The 20,126-nt window shown below is 45.6% G+C and overlaps 2 protein-coding genes across 2 annotated transcripts in view; both read right to left on the reverse strand.

Moving 5' to 3' along the window:
* cngb3.2 (cyclic nucleotide gated channel subunit beta 3, tandem duplicate 2) overlaps positions 1-13,330 on the reverse strand; it is a gene marked incomplete at both ends in the record, with an annotated part of 33,361 nt that extends 20,031 nt beyond the window's left edge. Inside the window, 6 exons of the mRNA XM_083631844.1 lie at positions 706-914; positions 2,352-2,666; positions 3,127-3,293; positions 5,171-5,261; positions 11,401-11,455; positions 13,238-13,330. Coding sequence (XP_083487970.1) covers positions 706-914; positions 2,352-2,666; positions 3,127-3,293; positions 5,171-5,261; positions 11,401-11,455; positions 13,238-13,330 — 930 coding nt within the window. The remainder of the gene's footprint in view (positions 1-705; positions 915-2,351; positions 2,667-3,126; positions 3,294-5,170; positions 5,262-11,400; positions 11,456-13,237) is intronic.
* A 2,169-nt stretch (positions 13,331-15,499) lies between these two features.
* nsmaf (neutral sphingomyelinase (N-SMase) activation associated factor) overlaps positions 15,500-20,126 on the reverse strand; it is a 41,919-nt gene continuing 37,292 nt past the window's right edge. The window contains exons 29-31 of the mRNA XM_083632050.1: positions 18,476-18,578; positions 17,623-17,732; positions 15,500-16,200 (exon numbers count right to left, since the gene is read on the reverse strand). Coding sequence (XP_083488176.1) covers positions 16,106-16,200; positions 17,623-17,732; positions 18,476-18,578 — 308 coding nt within the window. The 3' untranslated portion in view covers positions 15,500-16,105. The remainder of the gene's footprint in view (positions 16,201-17,622; positions 17,733-18,475; positions 18,579-20,126) is intronic.

Raw genomic sequence — 20,126 nt, forward strand, 5'->3', positions numbered from 1 at the left:
AAAGAGGAAGCCAACTCGGAAGTGGCAAAAACTGCAGTTTCTTGAATGGCCACTTGAGGCTGGCTGCAAAGTCATTCCCCATATACCCCCATGTTAAAATATCCAATTCTACAGCAGAAATAAACGTATGCACAGCCTGGTTAAAAAAATGGTTTTGTATAGCTAAATAGCTATAGCTAATTTCACCATTCATGACAACTGTAGGGGGGGAGGGTGCATTTTTATATAACTCGCCATTTATACAGTCTACTGTAGCCTATGGCTGCAAAAACAAGTCCGAATGTATAGAAGTGAATGGGAAAATGACCCTACTTTATTACCTCAATGAACACTTTCCTAATGAGTTTATGTTATCAATCGCTAGATTGAAGTCCTTTTCATTACAGGAACAGCATGCTGTTCATTTTGTAAATGATGGTGCCATTTACAATAAAATAGATGTCCACAAACCAATGGGTGATGTCACAGTGGCTATCTCCATATTTTTATACAGTCTATGGTCCCAACCTGTCTCTCATTACGATACAGACTGAGTGAGAGTTAAAATCAAAAGTTTCTTTAAAATATATAGATATTTTTTCATATTTTCGTATAAAGATTTTCTGGGATATTGCATATGTGCAGATATTTTTTAAACTAATTTCATCCTTTTCATTCTCAATGTCAGTCTAAAGAGGTCAGGATTGCTTTTAAGGATTGCCTTACTATGACGTCGCCTCCCTTGACAAACTGCTTGCGGGGCTGGAAGAGGATGCTGTCTATGAGGTAGATGAGGTCAGCGAGCAGGTCGAGGGTGAACCAGTAGGGGATGGCGCTGGCCGTGTGGTAGGGGAAACACAGACGGGCCGTGACGAACCAAGTGTTGTAGTTGAAGGCCAGCGTCACCACGCTCAGCCAGGCGATGTAGCGAAGGTCTGTAGGTGAAGAGGTTTGGTAGGAGAAGAGGGAGAGAATTTAGTGTGCTGGACACAAGGTGGGTTTCCATCCACTAGTTTTTATGCGAATGTTCATGCTTGGATCATCGACATAAATAAATAGGCTTGGATGAGGTGGAAAAGTTGGCCTATCGATAAAAGGAAAATGTGACTAATGCAGTGGAAACCGATGAAGCGAATCCTTGCCTCTCGGTTACCTCTCGTTTATACCATGGTCTGGGTGAATACTCGATTCTGATTGGCTGCAAGGTGTCCATTAATTTGTGATAATGTACAGTGATAATGTACACCTAGCTAAATGGTCTGTTCACTGTTCATATCAATGCGCCAGGATCACGACAGAGGTGTTTGAGCTCTATACCACCATAACGCTTAATATGGCACTTTTATAAGTTTAGAAAAAAAATTGAGTCGGTCAAAGTAACTATTTAGATTACCCCTGTGTGCTCAGTTTATTAAAATAACGGCTATTTAGAAATCTGATTTTTGTTCTGGTCAGCTGACAGAAGCCGGGCTCTCAGCTGTCAACTGTCAAACCCTCTGTTTACAACTTGCAGCAACCAGCAGCCAGGCGCTCTGGGAGAGCGTGCGCTGCCTCTTATCACTGATACAAATCAAGTCGAAGACGAGATCAACAAAAAGAAAACAACGAAATGGGTAGTTAACTGCAACACACAGAGACGTCCTTGTACAAAACATACCTGGACTCCAACATACTGAAAGCTTCAGATGGTTTTCAGTCTACTCCGAGCATGGCACGCGCCTTTTACGTCTATAAGACCCGTAATTCCCTGGAATGTGAGTTTAAACGAGCCAGTTACATGGCGTTGCATTCTTAGACATTGCCGTTTTATTTTGTATGTTGTTACATACAATTGGCCAAATTATTAGTTAGCTTGACTCTAGAATTGTGCCAGGTGCAGGCACTAAGCGGCCATTTTATCCAATGATAGCCTAATCTTGAGCAGCCGAGGGGACTATTTTGTCTCGCCGGTTCTCAACTCATATTCAAGGTTATGAAAACTAGATTTTGATTGCAAAATGCATGAAAATATAAATGAATGGTCTTGTTTTGTTTCTTTGGCAAGTGACCATGGTATAAGTGGGTTAATGCACGACGAGGTGTCCATTATCAGAAATTAATGGACTTTGCGGAAGCAACCGTCCTCGGCATTCGCCTCGGACGGTTCACGCCTCCGCGTCGTCCATTAATTTCTGATAAAGGGCTTTACATCCTCTTGGCCGCACTTTCAAACATAGAAAGCGGGTTTTAAACCTAACATTTATACAAACACAAGATTTCAAGTCCAGACTTTAGAAACATTTTCAAGTCAACAAAGCACAAGTCAAAGTGGAGTCTTGAGTCACCAGAACCCAGGTCAAGTCTTCATGCATCAAGTCAAGTCAGTACACTACCTGTGAAAGGGTCCATGGTGAGCCCCAGCACAGAGTCCATGCTATCCTCTATTGGCTTGAGCAGAAGGTCCACAGCCCACCAGCTGAGTTCAGTCAGCCTGGTCTTCAGAGGCTTCTGCTCCTTCTTCTCCTCTGCTGCCTGGGCTTTCTTCTTCTCCTCCTCCTCTCTCTTCTTCTGTTCCGCCTCCTGCTTCTTCTTCTCCTGCTCCTCTTTCTTCTTCCTGTCGGCCTCCTCCTTCCTGAGCCGCTCCTCTTCTGCCTGCCTCCTCCTCTCCTCCGTCACTCTGGCGTATTCTGCTTTCAGCAGCAGCGGAGCTAAATGGACCATACAAAGAGTGAAAACTGTCATCTCACATTTCCAAAATGACATAGCCACCATTTGAAGACAAAATGATTATATACTGTGAGAGTAGAACTAAGTTATTGAAATATTTCTAGATGGCGAGACTGCTCCAATGACTGCCATACCCATTTAACACAAATATATTATGAGCTTGGAATTACAAGTTCATATTCATGATCGATGAATTGTACTTTATGCTGTGCTTATTTGTGGGTGTGTGTGTGTGTGTGTGTGTGTGTGGGGGGTTAAGGATTTCAAAGAAAGTCCATGACAGTTTTACACTCAGAAACGTGTGTGATTGTGTGTGTGTGTGTGTGTGTGTGTGTGTGTGTGCTTGTGTGTGTGTGTGTGTGTGTGTGTGTGTGTGTGTGTGTGTGTGTGTGTGTGTGTACACACATGAATGATTGTACGTGTGTTTGTAGGTATACTCACTGACAGGAGGGGTGATCTCTGGGGAGGAGGCATACTGATCGTTGAGTTTCTCCTTGTAGAGATCTGTCCTCTCTCTCATCCGCTGGACGATGGCTCTGAGCTGCTCATCTGAGTACTTGTTGACCACTATGGGTGGAGGTGGAGGTGGAGGTGGAGGCGCATCTTGTCTGAAAAAGGAATATAATGTAGCCTACCATCAGTACAATTAGCCATACTATCACTTCAACAGGAATACTAGCTAATGTTGCCTGCCAAATGTCCATGTTGCTACTCTTTATCACCGATGGATATAACACAATAGTGATTCTGCCTATATACAGTTCATGAAAGATTTTCCATTTCCTGTTCAAAACATCCTCTGGTGCACAGGAAGTGATGCGTCATGGAGAACTAGGTACAGTAGGTGGCACATGGAGGTATGTTTTTTTCGATACACGATACCCTATTGATGATGGTGGTCACACCCCTACTATTCACAGTGATTAATATTCTGCTTCGCCTCTCTTCACAAAACTCCACCTTACCGATACCTGATGAAACATTTCCAACGCATCTTGGTTGGAGAGTAATATGACATGAGTTTACAACTGAGAGGATCAGCTGTACGTGCCTTTAACCTGTCGCCTTCACTTGTTTGATTGTTCGGCCATAAGCAGCCTCACTGAGCTTCTTATGCCTATAAAGCTGAAAAGCCCTTAATCCACTTTCAGGTCATCCCTAAACTAATGTGCATGTTGCTGTACTGTATCATCTCTGAGAGCTCTCTCTCTCTCCCATCTCACCAAGGAATCTTATTCATTCGTGTCCACTGGGTGATTCATTTGATACTAGTTTGTGGTGTCGATGTCTTGGCAGGCATGCTTTCTGGAACGCTATGGGGAAGTTTGGATACAGGGCAGATACCACCCCCCCCCCCCAGATTTTTTTATCCCATTTTTATCCTCCATTAGTGCTAATTTTTATGTATCTATCCTGGTTGCTGCTCCACCCTCTGCCGATCTAGGGAGAGCCGAAACTGGCTCCATGCTTCCTCCGAGACATGGGCAGTTAGCCAGCCGCTTCTTTTCACCTGACAGAGGAAGCTTCACCAGTAGGACATAGCACGTGGGAGGATCACGCTATTCCAACAAGTTCCCCTCCCTCCGAACAGGCGACCCTAACGACCAGAGGAGGGACCACATCAGCGACCAGGATATTGCATGTTTTTGGTGTGGGGTTCCTATATGAAGGAAACCCCCAGGGGGCACGGGGAGAACATGCAAACTCCACACAGAAAGGCCCTTTTGACGACCCAACCCGGGCGGTGGGTCTTGCATTCCTTCAGCGCTCACAGCGTCCCAGGTGGGAATCGAACACAGGACCTTCTAGCTGTGAGGCGACAGCGCTTACCACTGCACCACCATGCCCCCCCCAGGGCAGATACTGCTGGAGCTGTCCTTTCAGCTGCTGTTATTATGTTCACTGCATCTCCCCTTCAATGTGATCAAATCTCTGAAAAGCTAAGCTATGGAGGGACAAACATGTTTGCTGATGATAAAAGTGTGTGATTGTGGCCAAAACATTTGAAAAAACTCTGTAGAGAAGAACCCACAACGGGTGCAGGTCTTACCTAGGGCCATATGATTTCGGCAAAATGGGAAAAACGAGCGGAATCATGGAATTTAGTAATAAAAATGGAATCAACTGGAAAACATGGAATATTGCATAATTTTCCATAATTTGGCTGAAATTGATAAAAGTAGGCCTAATTATCAAAATCAAAAGTACGGTAGACCTAATTATTGTAGTAACCTAAAATATTTCATAATTGTAAAATAGGCCAAATTATTCAATTTTCGATTGGGGTGTTTTGAGAGGGGGGTCGGTCTTGCATGGGACGCTTCCGTCCCCTCATACCTTGGTTTTCAAATTCAGTTTCAGTTTCAGTTTCAACAAGTCGAAAAGGCTGTCTGAGAGCCAAGTCATAAAAAAACCTAACCACTTAATTAAAATTATGGAAAAAACTGAATTTGGAAAAGAAATCTAATGGAATTTGGAATTTTACCCCTCAGGCCCGGGCTCTGCAGGAGCCGGAGCAGCAGCCGGAGCCGGAGCAGGGGTTGGAGCCGGCACTGGAGCTGGAGCTGGAGCTGGAGCTGAGAAAGGGGTGACAATTAGAAGAGCATTGTTAAAAACAGGTAGGTCGAAGCATCTCACTTAGCCTGATATCAGACTGAATTGTCAACTCGTTTTGCACTCGGTTTTGGTTATCTCGATGATGGGATCCCGCCAGGGTTAATTCCAACCAGTGGTGTAGTGGAGGGTAGACGCGGGTAGGCGGAGTCTACCTACTTATTTTTCAGACGAATTTGCGTCTACCCACTTCTAGTAGTAGAAAACTTTAATGTCCTCCAAGGAGGCAATTTGTTGTACAGCACAGTACATGAGGACACAAACACATTAAAATAAAAACATACACAACTCATAAAAATCATAAAATCATCTGTAGTGGTCAAAAATACTACAAAAATATGCAATAATGCTGTGTATTAAAGTGCACGTGTTAGCAGCCCTGCATATTTAAAGTGCACGTGTTAGCAGCCCTGCATATTTAAAGTGCATATCTGATAACAATAAAACAACAAATAAAAACTTCAGCTTCCCTGAAACTCACATCTTATTTAGCTGGATGATTGACATGGGGATAATGAATGTTTCGCTCTGTTGGTTCTGATCTTGGGGTATGTGTACCTCTGACCAGAAGGGAGTAGCTGAAACTCTGCTGACAGTGGATGGGTTTTGGAAATGCGATGCGAGCAGGCATGCGCTGCAGTCATGGGCTGCAGTGCAGAGTAGTATCCAGGCAGCGTCAAGCCAGCGTAAACACAGCCGCCCAATGCTTGTATGTAGAGAAAGCAAATGCACGAAGCGAAATGTGGAAGTATTTTGCTTACGTTGCTGACAGCGAAGGGAAGCTCCTGGACACATCAAACGAAGCCAGTCTGTAAAAAGTGCTTCAACGCGACACTGGGGAATGGATAAACATCGAACCAGCCAGGCTATTTCTCTCAGACAGGGATGCCAACGTCTTCAAAGATTTCAGTTCAAAGACTGGTTAGCGAATGTGAAGGATACAACATACATACATGCCCTCTTAACTCATTCACCGCCAATGACGTCTTTGACGTGTTATCAGAAATAGCCCTCCCCGCCAATGACGTGTTTGACGTGTTTTTGTTTTTATTACTGCAGGGCGTAGTTTAAACACTTCCCCAGCCTGTCACATGGTATCAGGTCCCTATCATCTAAGACAACACGTGAACAAACACATACCGCAGCTGTTGTTTTGAAATTGAGCAGGAGGAAAAGCAGAAAACTGGTAACGCTTCCTTGTGCAGACAGGAGAAACGCCATTGAAACGCGCCTCGGCGCGCTGCACGAGCTGGAGTCGCCTTCCTCTGTGCCAGCCGGGAGAAAGTAATCAAGAGATGTGTTTGATCATCGGAGGAATGAGGAAATGATCGATCAGTTTGCGAGGGCGGTGAGGACGTGTTGAATAGCCGAGGGGAAAACGGGAACGATCAGATAGCAGGGGATATGACAGGGAGACATGGACGAGGAAGGGTGCAAAATAAACACACAACAGCAAGGCACAAGGCAGAAGCGGGAGTCAGAGCAGCCCGCTGTCCTTTCTCAAGAGCTATTCAGTTGGTTCATGTAATCGCTGGGCTGCGTGCCCTCCAGTGTTGCTCCTGGCCAATCCCAGCGCCACAGGGCGTGGTTATTGCTTATCATATGTGGGGTTAGAAATCTAAAAGGGGGATCGTGTGTGTGTGTGTGTGTGTGTGTGTGTGTGTCTGTCTGTCTGTCTGTCTGTCGGTGTGTCTGTCTGTCTGTCTGTCTGTCTGTCTGTCTGTCTGTCTGTCTGTCTGCACACTCACACCGAGTAAACTGTATTGTTGAATGTAAAAAAAAAAGCACTTCATGTGTATATATATATATATATATATATTTTTTTTTGTCATTTGTGTCCTAACGAATAATATTTACATGTCTGATGTCAATACAGTTCAAAATAAAAGAATTGAGAGCGAGTTCTGCATGAGATTGTGTGCATAAATACATAAATGCCATTTTCTGCAATTTCTTTTCTCAGAGAGACATTTTGGGGGAAAACAGGGTGTATATAAATGGCTATAAGTAGAGTACAGAACATGCTAAAAGCTCACTTTTTTTTCCCTGGTGAACCCAGAGACGTACATCTTCATTTTGAGGTATTGCAAATCACTCTGGTGCTAATAGATAATTTACTGTGGGTCTTGAAAGATGACCAACAATTATGAAAATCTTTGGCCTGTGCTAAATATTGGCAGTCCTAAACTGGCGGTGAATGAGTTAAGTCAAACGAGTGTGATTTATTGTGTAACAAGCAAACTTATTTCACCATCGGAGTTTTGCCGACCCCTAAAATTCCCCATCCAAGTGCACACGTCACTCCCCACCCGCTCTGCAGTGCCGGCTATATTCACACATGTGAGCCCTCAGGTGTGAAGGGAAATTCCGGGAAATGGCCGATATTGATTTACAGGCAATGTTCCTGTACGCATGTGTGAAAACGGCTAAAGTGACAGAAAGGGCTCCTGAGAGGGGGGAACCCCCTCCATTATAAAATGACAGAAAGGGCTAATGACGAGAGGGGAACCCCCTCTGTTATAAAGTGACAGAAAGGCCTTCTGAGATTGGGGAACCCCCTCTGTTATAAAGTGACAGAAAGAACATAAGTACATTACATTACATTACGTCATTTGGCAGACGCTTTTATCCAAAGCGACTTACAATAACACATTTTTTGTCAGCAATAGAACAATCAACTATGGAGCACAGTCTGTGACAACTACAACTTCTGAAGGAACAGTGGTACAAGTTTAGGTTAGTGGTACAAGGTTGGTTAGGTTTTTTTTTTTTTTTTTTTTTTTTTTTTTTTTTAATATAAGGAAAGAGAGAGACGAAGTTAGATCAAGGAGGGCCCAGATGGAGCCTGAAAAGGTGTGTCTTTAGTCTTTTCCGAAAGATCGGCAGTGATTCAGCAGTCCTGACCGAAGGTGGAAGCTCGTTCCACCATTGAGGTGCCAGGGACGAGAAGAGTCGAGATCGGGATGAGCGACTTTTGAGCCCCCGTAGCGAAGGAGGGGCGAGGCGACCTGCACTGGTGGAGGAGCGAAGGGAGCGGTGAGAGGTTTGGAACCTGACCATGGATTGCAGGTACCGGGGAGCTGACTGGTGTACTGCCCTGTAGGCCAGTACCAGTGTCTTGAATTTGATGCGGGCCAAGATGGGAAGCCAGTGGAGCTCCTGGAAGAGGGGAGTGACGTGAGAGAATTTGGGTTGGTTGAATATCAGACGGGCTGCAGCGTTCTGAATGAGCTGAAGCGGTCGGATGTCGGTGGCAGGTAAGCCGGCCAGAAGCACGTTGCAGTAGTCCAGCCGGGAGGAGACAAGAGACTGGACCAGGAGTTGAGTCGCTTCTCTTGTGAGAAAGGGACGGATTTTGCGGATGTTGTAGAGAGAGAACCTACAGGAGCGCGCTGTAGCAGCTATGTTGGCAGAGCAAGACAGCTGGTTGTCAAGGATCACCCCAAGGTTCTTGGCTGTTTGGGAGGGAAGTACAGTGGTGTTGTCAATGGAGATGGAGAGATCTGTAAGAGGGCAGTCTTTTCCTGGGAGGAAGAGTAGCTCGGTCTTACCAAGGTTGAGCCTGAGGTGGTGGGCAGACATCCAGTCGCCAATGTCTTTGAGGCATGCAGAGATGCGAGCCTCGATTTGAGTGTCAGAGGGGGGGAAGGAAAGGAAAAGCTGGGTGTCATCAGCATAGCAGTGATAAGAAAAGCCATGAGAAGAGATCACATAGGCAAGAGATCTGATATAGAGAAGGAAAAGTAAGGGGCCCAGGACTGAGGTTTTTGCTTTAGAGACAGCATCAGTGAAGTTTGAGTGGATAAGGTGGTAGGAAGAGAGATCTTCAGGGAGATGTGATTTTCTCCATTTTCTCTCAGCTGCCCGAAGCTCAGTTCGATAAGTTCGCAGAGATTCAGTCAGCCAAGGAGAAGGGGGAGAAGATCGGGCAGGCTTAGTGGTGAGTGGGCAAAGAGAATCAAGAGCGGAGGAGAGAAGAGTAGTGGAAGCCTCGTCGGTGGACAGCAGAGCAAATTGCTCGGCAGGGGGAGGTAGGGAGAGGACGGTAGAAGAGAGGGAGTCGGGAGAGAGAGTTTTTAGGTTGCGTCGGGTGGTGGTAGAGTGAGGGGGAGATGGGTGGGAGGAGGGGAGGGGGATGGGAAGGGAGAAGGTGATAAAGTGGTGGTCGGAGACAGGAAGAGGAGTCACAGTGAGATTAGAGGTGGAGCAGGATCTGGTGAAGACCAGGTCAAGCACATTCCCTGCTTTGTGAGTAGGAGGAGATTGAGAGAGGTAAAGGTCAAAGGATGAGAAGAAGTTAAGGAAAGACGGAGATTGTAAGGTTACTGGCTGGATGTTGAAGTCTCCCAGAAGGATGAGTGGAGTACCATCCTCAGGAAAGACGGAGAGGAGGGTGTCCAGCTCGTCCAGAAAGTGACCAAGCGGACCAGGCGGGCGGTAGATTACCACAATGTTGAGCTTGATGGGTAGGGATACGGCAACTGCATGGGACTCAAAAGATGAGATAGACAGATGAGAGAGAGAGGTGACAGTGTAGGTCCATTTGGGAGAGATGAGGATACCAGTGCCACCGCCACGGCCAGAGGCTCTAGGGGTGTGGGAGAAGGAATATGCAGCAGAGAGCGCTGCAGAAGTAGCAGTGTTTTCAGGAATGATCCAGGTCTCTGTGAGAGCTAGAAAGTGGAGGGTTTGAGATAGAGCATGAGCCGAGATGGTCTCAGTTTTCTTAACAGCCGACTGACAGTTCCAGAGACCTCCGGCAATAGTAAAAGGACTGTTTGCGCGCTTAGGGTGGGAGAGATTACCAGAGTTACTACCCCTGAAGCAGCCGTGTCTACGGCGTCTGTGGGCTGAGGTTACAACAGGGATGGGAAGAAAACACATAGTTAGGTAGATGAGTAGGTAGAATAAGAGAGGTAGCAAAAAACCCTATTCTATGGCCTCCCCTCGAAGGACTCCCGCAGAAAGACTCCCTTGTCTTCGTGCCCGAGGCTACGTGCCGCTTACCGCTGCCGCTGTAGACTGACAGTGTTCAGAAATACTGCTTCAACAGGGCTATAAGCCACACCTCTCTAATCAGCGCCCGTCGTTCCCAGGTGGGTGATTGGGCTGGTGTCAGCTGAGAGCTATCAACCAGCTATCAACCAGCTGAGCCACAGGTTCACTCAGAGACAGAAACTAGCCTAAAAAACTACTCCTTTTAGAATAAGGAAATAGCAGACACAAATAACACAAATAAACACAGCCTAAGCACTTACCCACTGAAGCCAAAGTTAAATCACAGAGAGGGGTATCCACAGAAGAGCAGTTCTATGTCAGACAGCTAATGTGCAACTGACAAGACCTTACTGCAGCCAAACTTATATGGAGCCTATAAGCCACACCTCTCTAATCAGCGCCCGTCGTTCCCAGGTGGGTGATTGGGCTGGTGTCAGCTGAGAGCTATCAACCAGCTATCAACCAGCTGAGCCACAGGTTCACTCAGAGACAGAAACTAGCCCACTGAAGCCAAAGTTAAATCACAGAGAGGGGTATCCACAGAAGAGCAGTTCTATGTCAGACAGCTAATGTGCAACTGTAAGTACTGTAAGTATCCAGTATCCACTTCCCCGCAGACAACGCAAGCCAAAACACATCCAAACATGCCACAATAACATCCGCTAATTCACCCAGAATCCTTCCCAGCCATGTCGAGGCTGAGTCCTTTGTATCGACATTAAACTCAGATGTTTCTTTGTAGGTAATGTTTGGCTAATTTCTGGCTCATTAATAGTGATTTTATTTCAGCCCTTGGTTTGAAGTGGTCGTGCGGTGCAGTCCATGTAGGTGCGCTCGTTGTAATTCACGCAGTGTCCCAAGCGGGCGGGAGTGAACATTTAAGCAGCACGATTGAAACACACTATCCCGTCGGGAAACGAGAGGGCATCTCACCGAGCGCCCCCGAAATAAGCGCTCTTTCCGTGACATGAGTGACTGAGTGAATGACTCACCCCAAAGAACGATGTCCTGACCACATGCTGCATGTGGCCACGTGGTAAAAAAAAAAGACACAATCCAGTTTCCAAATATGCAATTTTGTCTCTCAAATGAATGGTGACTTACCCGGCGGTGTGTCCTCTTTCTTGGCCTCCTTCTCCACATTGGCTGGCTTCTCCTGCTACACCACAAAGCAACAGTTAGCTTCTCCTGCTACACCACAAAGCAACAGTTAGCTTCTCCTGCTACACCACAAAGCAGCACTTACTGTAAGTCAAACGGTTGGCTTCATTAGTCAAACCACTGCCATTAGAGACATGTTAATTCAGAGACCATTTTCAAAGAATAGTGGATTTAGCATACGGCAAAACACCCTAATAGGTACTTTTAAAATAAGCTCCAATCAAATTTTTCAGATTTTCAATGTGCGTTTTGGGTAATAAGCAACTTCACAGGTGCGTGTAGAAAATTAAACTATTTAAATAATTTTTGGCAAGAGGAATGGTAGCGGATAACACTCGCTGCTGTGATTCCTATTGTATGGGATTAACTCTGCTTTTCATTGTTACCTGTCATGAGACAATTGTTAAAGAAAATATTTGATCACAAAAAAAAGAAAAGCTAAAGTGATTTATGAGAAACCAATGGAGCAACAATCGCCGTATAGTATTTGCAATAATATTTCAACTGCTTCTGCATAATTGCATAGTTCAAGTTCAAGTTTATTACATTACATTACATTTACATTACGTCATTTGGCAGATGCTTTTATCCAAAGCGACTAACAATTTTTGTCAGCCATAGAGACAGTCCGCATGTCTGGGAACGCCCACAAAATGTTAAACGGCTGGCGCGTGAGTGGGGTAAAACCGCCAATATATCTCATGGGCTGACTCACCAAAAGACGGTGCTGCGGCTCTAAACTACATGTTTGGGGGTTCTAGAGCAGAACACAAGACGTCTGCTCAGATGTGCATTTACTGCGGTGGTTAAATCCCCGATCGTGTCTGCCTGGGCTGGGCTATCAGCTAAATTCTAACTTTGCTGAATGGATAGAAGGGGGGAATTTACCCCACCCTGACCCCGCCCCCAGGCTAACCCAGCGTCTATTGTGGGCGTTCCTAGAGCGTGTATGGGCGTTTCCAGACATGCGGACTGTCTCTATAGAGCAATCAACTATGCAACAGTCTATGACAGCTACAACTTCTGAAGAAATAGTGGTAAAGTTTTTTTATTTATTTATTTATTTATGAGAGAGAAAGATGTTAGTTCAAGAAGGGGCCAGGTGGAGCTTGAAAAGGTGTGTTTTAAGTTTTTGCCGAAAGATTGACAGTGAAGCGGCCGTCCTGACCATAGGGGGAGCTCATTTCACCATTGCGGTGCCAGGGACGAGAAGAGTCGCGATCGGGATGAGCGACTTTTGAGCCCCCGGAGCGAAGGAGGGGCGAGGCATCCTGCGAGTTACTCTACACAGACAGTAATATTGTAAAGTAACTTATTACTTTCAAATTAAAGTAACTATTTTGAAAGGAACTTGCCCAACACTGCATATTACATATACATAACATAAAAACAATACAAGTAAACATGGACAACAGTTTACAGTACAAGTAGGCTAAGTGTACACCGTAACCCCTCAGCACCTCAAGCTAATCAATGCTACAATAGTGCTAGTGTATCTCACACATACACAGTACACACACACACAATTTACTGCTAGCTGTATTAGTTCAGTGTGTACTGTATGCCTGATTTCAGCCTTTTTACAGCTAATGAAAGGCAATGATGATAATGATAGCATCATGGAAAAATTGCGTAGTCTATCACTTGAGACACAGACATGAATAAACATGCAAAACATTTGGAGCAACTTAATACATTTTAAAGAATGTTTTCTTTTATTTCTGGAGCAGTTGACCCACTGGAGATGGGCCTACATAAAAATACAAAATAAATCCCTTACCTGTGCAGGGGCTGGAGCAGGGGCCACCCCGGGGGCCACAGAGGCCCCTGGCAGCTGCGGGCCCGCCAGGAGGCCCTTCAACTTGCCGAACATGTCCAGGAGCCTAAACGCACATCTACTGTGCTGCCTGTGTGTGTGGCTATGAGAGGAATCCACCCACACATCTACTGTGCTGCCTGTGTTTGTGGCTATGAGAGGAATCCACCCACTCCGTGGGGATGAAAGATCCGCCTGCTGGCTTAACCCTCTCACCTTAAACACCCCCCCCCCCCAGCTCTCTCCCCCTCTTGTCGAAGCAACCAAGTTGGCCCTGATGCTATTAGTGCTTTAAGAAGCGCTAAGAACAGCCCCACCAGCACCAGTGTCTTTTAAGCCCTTCACCACTTCTCATAGCCAATAGGCTTATGGCTAACCACTAAGGCGGGGCTAGGAGACTGGAGTCTACTTATGCAGAATAAACTCTGCTCTATATGTATGGAGTGCATACAGACCCCACCACTATCCTCTCTTCTAGGCTGTGAAGTGCTATTACTTAGCATGGTGTGATGACAACATACAGTAGAAACATAATATTGGTGAAATCACTTCTAACACATATTGAATGCATTGGACTATAGTAGAAGACCTAACTTCAGTACCATTATGTGCAGAATGGCAAGAAATATATCCATAAGTGCAGCCCACTTAGCATTGAGATGAGCTGTGTGCCTATAGGGAAACGTACCATAGTGGCCTTGGCACATGTGTCAAACTGAAGGCCCGGGGGCCAAATCCGGCCCGGCACCTAATATTATGTGGCCCCACGAGAGCTAGCAAAGAATACAATTTGTGCAATACAATTCTAATTCTAGTAAGTTCTAATAGTTGTAGGCTACTAGTTGTCCGTTTGCCATTATTTTTCCTCTAAATCTGCTTTCAGAGTCAGACCTAGTTATTAATTATTAAGGTATTACTAAACCAATAATAATCTAATCAGAAGTAATTATGTAATGTGATAACAAGTAGGCTAAATACATTTATGTCATGTGACATTTAGAACCGGCCCTTTGAGGACAACCATAATGCTGATGTGGCCCGGGATGAAATTGAGTTTGACACCCATGCTATAGGGAGACGTACCATAGTGGCATTTTCATGACAGCTGCAGTAATATAAAGGAAAAGGAAGGGGGTAAAGGTTAGAGTCAAAAGCATTTCCCACTTGGTGAGATTATAATTGAGAGGAGCATTCATCGAGACCAGACAGCAAGTTTGGCTTTGGACAGATGAAGACTAAGCGGAAGTGATAAAAGCTGTAGGCCTTTATTATAGCTCAGTGCTGTAGGCTAGTTCCTCGAATGACCACGTGAGGCTGGCTCGAAAAGAGTCGTTGCCTGTTCACCGCATGTTAAAATGCGGTGAACAGGCAGAGTCGTTGCCTGTTCACCGCATGTTAAAATACCAGAGTTTACAACAGGATTAAACATGTTTACAGCCTGGTTCAAAACACAGTTTTGGTCTATATAGCTTTCATGACAACTGTATGTGTCACCTACAGGGGGTGATGTTTTATATAACTCACCCATTTAGAGTAAACTAGACAAGATAGAAAAGACTGTTTTGGGTGTGATTAATCTCTCGAGACAGACTTTCGACTTGCAAGAATAAAGAGAAAAAACAAAAAAAATTACCATTGGGTTCCCAGATTGGGGCGTGATTGACAGCTCGCCTGTCCAGTGAGCTTGCCGATCACAGACCAATAGCAGGTGGAGCAGCGGCTCTGGGAAACCCCTGATCTCATGCTAGCTGAGCAAGAACCCCAAGATGGCGACAGCCACACTCCCATACTCTAGGCTTCAAAACATCTCCGTTAGTCTAGAGTGGGTGGTGCCCGTGGGTCCTCCTGAGCCAGTAGGATAGGGAGACTGTCTGAGCTATCTCTACCAGTCATCTCGTCACCAATGACTTAGTTGTACTGTACTGAAGTCAATGGTGACTGGTTTTCTCTTGAGTTGTGCTGCCAACCTCCTTGTGTGTTATACCTCACATCTGTTTCAACTGGAAAGAGGGAGAGTACAGCACAGTTTATCTCTAAGTCCGTGTCACCATCAGCTCATTTTTCTATAGTTACCAGCCACGACAGCAGGGCTGGTATTGCTTTCACTTTGTGAGTCTGTGTGCCTGTGTGTGCATGTGTGTCGCATGGCGAAATGTGGTCCTGGAGACATCTATTGTAGCGGGAACCACCACAGAGGCCGGTTTGAATACTTTGCTTTATATGTCCGTCTGTCTGACGCGACAGCATCAAAATCGTACAAGATGCAGTCACGAAACATTACAGTTGTGTACTGTAGTTCACATCAAAATGAAGGTCAGGCATCGCGGCTGGTCTCTACTATAGTTCTTGCATGTGTACAAAGAAGGCAAGTATGTTTTTCATGGCCAATGTTATTGGTTATGATAATACTTGATCAGATAGATGCTCTGATGGACATTGTGAGAACAGGACCACATCACAGAATAAAATACATAAAGCTATAGAAACAGGATTGCAATTAAAAAAGCTGGAAAAACAAAAAACCCACAGAAACACACGGAATGGGCCAAAAACATATAAGTGAAAAATAAAGTCACTACTGGTCTGTGCTAGCTTAAGAACAAAACTGAAAATGTCTGTTTCCAATTCTGTAGATACCAATAATATTTAACATGACAGTGTATAATGACTTTTTTGTGGGGTTTCTGATAGGGAACTGCTGAGAGTGTGAATGTCCCCGCCCCTCCAGCAGGTCTAGGCGATAATGTACTGTACATTTACAATAGGTTTTGGGTCTTTGAGGTTGTTTAATGAGTCTCTATGCATTGTCCTGTATGTTGCAGAGACAGGAGTTTAACACTGGAGCTTCCAGAAGATGATCTGTTTGTCCTCTCCTCCTGTGATAACAGTGGTGCACTGCTCATTCATCCACATGGCCGTGACAGCTCCTGCACAAAGGATTACAATTCACACAAAGGACATAGGTTCAAATAAATAAGCATCTAAATAGTCGTTTCTGTAGTAGAGCGTGTGAAAGTCCTACTGGTTGCTTTTTTTTTGCATATTGCATCAACCTTTATTTATTTAAGTTATGAGTTAAGAGGAAACATTGTGACTCAAAACAAGACATAGACCAGGGGTGGCCAAACTACGGCCCGCGGGCCAACTGTGGCCGGCTGTCCGTTTTTAAGTGGCCCGCCATGGGGGGGGCACGTTATTTTGTTTTCTCGTTTATCCATTTTAAAAACAAAAACGAAAAAACGTTTCCCTCCCGCTTTCAGTCTAAACAGGTTGAAAACTGCTGCGCTTAATATTGTTTGGCCCACGACTCTTTACTTTACTTTACTTTATTGGTATTTAGCAGACGCCTTTACCCAAAGCGACTTACATCATGATCACATACAACACACAATAACATGAATAGATAAAATAGAAAGACAGTAGTAAAAATATGAGAAGCCAATATAAAAGGGGAGATTAAAGGTGTGAACAATTAAAGGAGCAAACATTTAAGAAACAGAAAATTCAATTAAAAACACATGGAAAGCAGGCAGAGAGGTGGGAGGGAATTCAGGAAGGGTCAATATAAAGTCTGAAGAGATGAGTTTTAAGTTTTCTGCAGAAAATGGGGAGTGATGCGGCAGTCCTGATGTCCGGGGGAAGTTCATTCCACCATTTTGGGGCCAGGCAGGAGAAAAGTCTCGACCGAGAGCGGCTTCTGAGCCCACGTAGCAGGGGAGGGGCGAGACGTCCTGCACTAGTGGAGGGGCGGAGCGGGCGATGAGAGGTTTGGAAAGTGACCATAGACTGTAAGTAAGAGGGGGCTGTTTGGTGAACGGCCTTGAAAGCTAGTGCCAGAGTTTTGAATTTGATGCGTGCCAGGATGGGAAGCCAGTGAAGCTCTTGGAAAAGGGGGGTGACATGGGAAAATCTAGGTAAATTGTAGACCAGACAGGGGCTGCTGTGTTCGGAATGAGCTGAAGAGGAAGTATTTCAGAGGCAGGGAGGCCTGCCAAAAGGACATTGCAGTAGTCGATGCGCGACAATACCAGTGACTGTACCAGAATTTGTGTAGCTTCTCTGGTGAGAAATGGGCGTATCTTACGAATATTGAAGAGGGAGAACCGGCAGGAGCGTGCTGTTGCGGCAATGTAGGCAGAGAAGGTGAGTTGGTGGTCAAGGATCACTCCCAGGTTTTTAGCTGTTTGAGATGGAGTTACGGTGTGGTTGTCAATGGATATGGAGAGGTCAAAGAGGACTCCTTATATTTTTCTGTATGCGGCCTACAACCAAAAAAGTTTGGCCACCCCTAACAATAGATTAGCAGGAGGGTTCACACACTTGACTTTGGCTGAGAGGATTGGGCATACCTGAGTGTCCGGAGAGCCTCTTGGTAACAGTGTTGCTGAGCAGGTCCCAGAGCAGCAGGTCACCTGATTGCCCCCCGCAGAGCGCCATGTTCCCATCCCAGCAGAAACACCTGCACACACACACACACACACACACACACGCGCGCGCGCGCACACAAGCACACAAGCACACACACACACACACACACACACACAGTTACGCTATGTGTCCTTTTGACATGGCAATGTGGGTCAACAATGAGGTCTTAGAAAGCAAAACTTGCCGGAGGTGGATTTAAGACCATTTGAAAAATCAAAAAAGAATAAGAATATAAAATATATAAAATAGAATACAAAAAAGGACAACAGGATTTTTCATTTTAGTGTGCAGTAGTAGTGTCCTAGTGTGCAGCAGGTTAATTTGGGGATGGGAATGGAGATGGAGACGTGCCAAAAATGCGCACAGTAATTTATCCCCATGGGGAAATTTATCCTTCACATTTGACCCATCCTATACTACGGTAGGTACCTACTGTACCTAGGAACAGTGGACAGCCACAATGCAGCGCCTGGGGACCAGCTCCAATATGAACTTAACTTACTTATTAAATGACGTGTGGTCCAGGGCACTCTTACATTTTGTGTAAGTGGGAAGTACTGTACGCAAGTATTGATAAATGCTACAAAGGTTCTTAAATTGTTTGCACGCACAATTTAAGATGAAATCTGTGCATACGCATGATTCATGAATGAGGCCTATTAAGTCCACACTGTGTTTAGTACTGCAGATACTGTACAATGCATATGTTCTGTGTTAATCTAAGAGTGGCACAAAGAAACCAGTCATTGCATTGTGCAGATGGTGTGATCTTACCTCTGCTCCTCCTCAGCCTTCACAGAAGAGATCACCATGCCCGTCTGGACGTCCAGCACCTTCAGACAGGAGTCTGCTCCCACACTGAGAACGTGTCTGCTGTCTGAGGAGGCAAAGCCACACTTGGTGATTATTTGACGATCGCTGTCTTGAAGAAAAATGCTGTTGCAGAGTGATAATGTGCACGGCATGCGCGGGAATACGGAAGTGCAACGGTTGAGAAGATATAGTGCCAAAGGAAAGGGCTGTTTGGAGGCAAGGTAAAGTGCAGTGACATGTTAATAGTGTACACTTAATCAGCGCAGATTCCTCGTGAGTCCCGAGTGGTAGCGAGTGGATTGGTTAAACTCACTCCCCAGCATAAAGGCATGTTAATCAGCTCCGCCAAGGGAGCTAGCTCTCTTGGCGTTGCGGTTAACATGTCGGACTCCCAAGCCGAAGGTCGGCGGTTCGTACCTACCCCTGGACAAGCCCTTAACATGGGTTGCTGCAAGTACCACCTACACAACGCCGTTACACAGGCAGCCTGAAGGTTCAATGTAGCTTGGGTCCAGACCTTGGAATGATTGGAATCTGCTCACTCCACAGAGTTGAGTTTCGCTGCTCTTGGTCTGCCATCGTCATATGCAAATGCCTTTTCTCCGGTTTTCTAACCCTCCGAGCCAATGAGCGCCGAGTGGGACTAGCGATTGGCCAATCAGTGTCAATAAACAGCGGGACCAGCCGTGGTCAAGTGCGGTTGTCAAGACTGCGCCTAGGAATAATGAGGGAAACATGCTACAACGTCAAAGGGCGCAAAGGGCTGCGACGCGGTTGGCGAGCCTGCCAGTGCCAGTGCAGCTGGTGTGCAGCTCCGCAAAAATGTGACTCGACGCAGCTGATGTGAACAGCGCAAGTACTGTATAATATAATGTAGATGGGGGAGATAACGAGAGTGAAAGCTATTACAGTACAAAGTATGTGCACTACATTCTCTCCTTGGGCTAACTTCTAGTCATTGGAATCCTAGTGAAATCACACAATTTACTCATTTTGCTGGGGACTCCCCTGCGACTGCCTCGTCAAGCTGACATTCGAGTATATAGGTCTAGCTGTCGTCGGCAATGCTCAAAGTCGAGGCTGATGTTGTAGCATGTTTTCAGCTTAAACAACAATGGCTGCGGCCATTGCCTGCTGTTGAGGCTGTTTTAAATTGATTAAAAGTACCAATGACTTTGAAATCTGAACGACACACTGCTTGGAGGGCATTTATTCAAAGGGGATTTTTTTTTTACGTTCACCCGACTGGAGTAACTGACGTAAGATTCAGGCCGATATCATTCAGTCTGAATATTAGGTTAGGTTAAATCAAAGACAATGGGATATCAAAGCAAGACACACCATCTTCATGTCACTTCCTGTATTTGTGTCATGTGGGTTTTGCCCATGGTTTACCACAGCCATGCCCACTTAGGAGACTTGTGGCAATGTTCCCCCGTTCTACCTCCGGCTTGGTCGGGTGTCCATACAGGCACGATTGGCTGTGTCTGCGGGTGGGAAGCCAAAATAAGGGTATGTGTCCTGGTCGCTACACTAGCGCCTCCTCTGGTTGCGCGGGGCGCCTGTTCGGGGCAGAAGGGAACTGGTGGGAATAGCATGATCCTCCCACGTG

The sequence above is a fragment of the Poromitra crassiceps genome (assembly GCF_964638095.1).
Source record: "Poromitra crassiceps genome assembly, chromosome: 2".
NCBI classification, from domain to species: Eukaryota; Metazoa; Chordata; class Actinopteri; order Beryciformes; family Melamphaidae; genus Poromitra; species Poromitra crassiceps.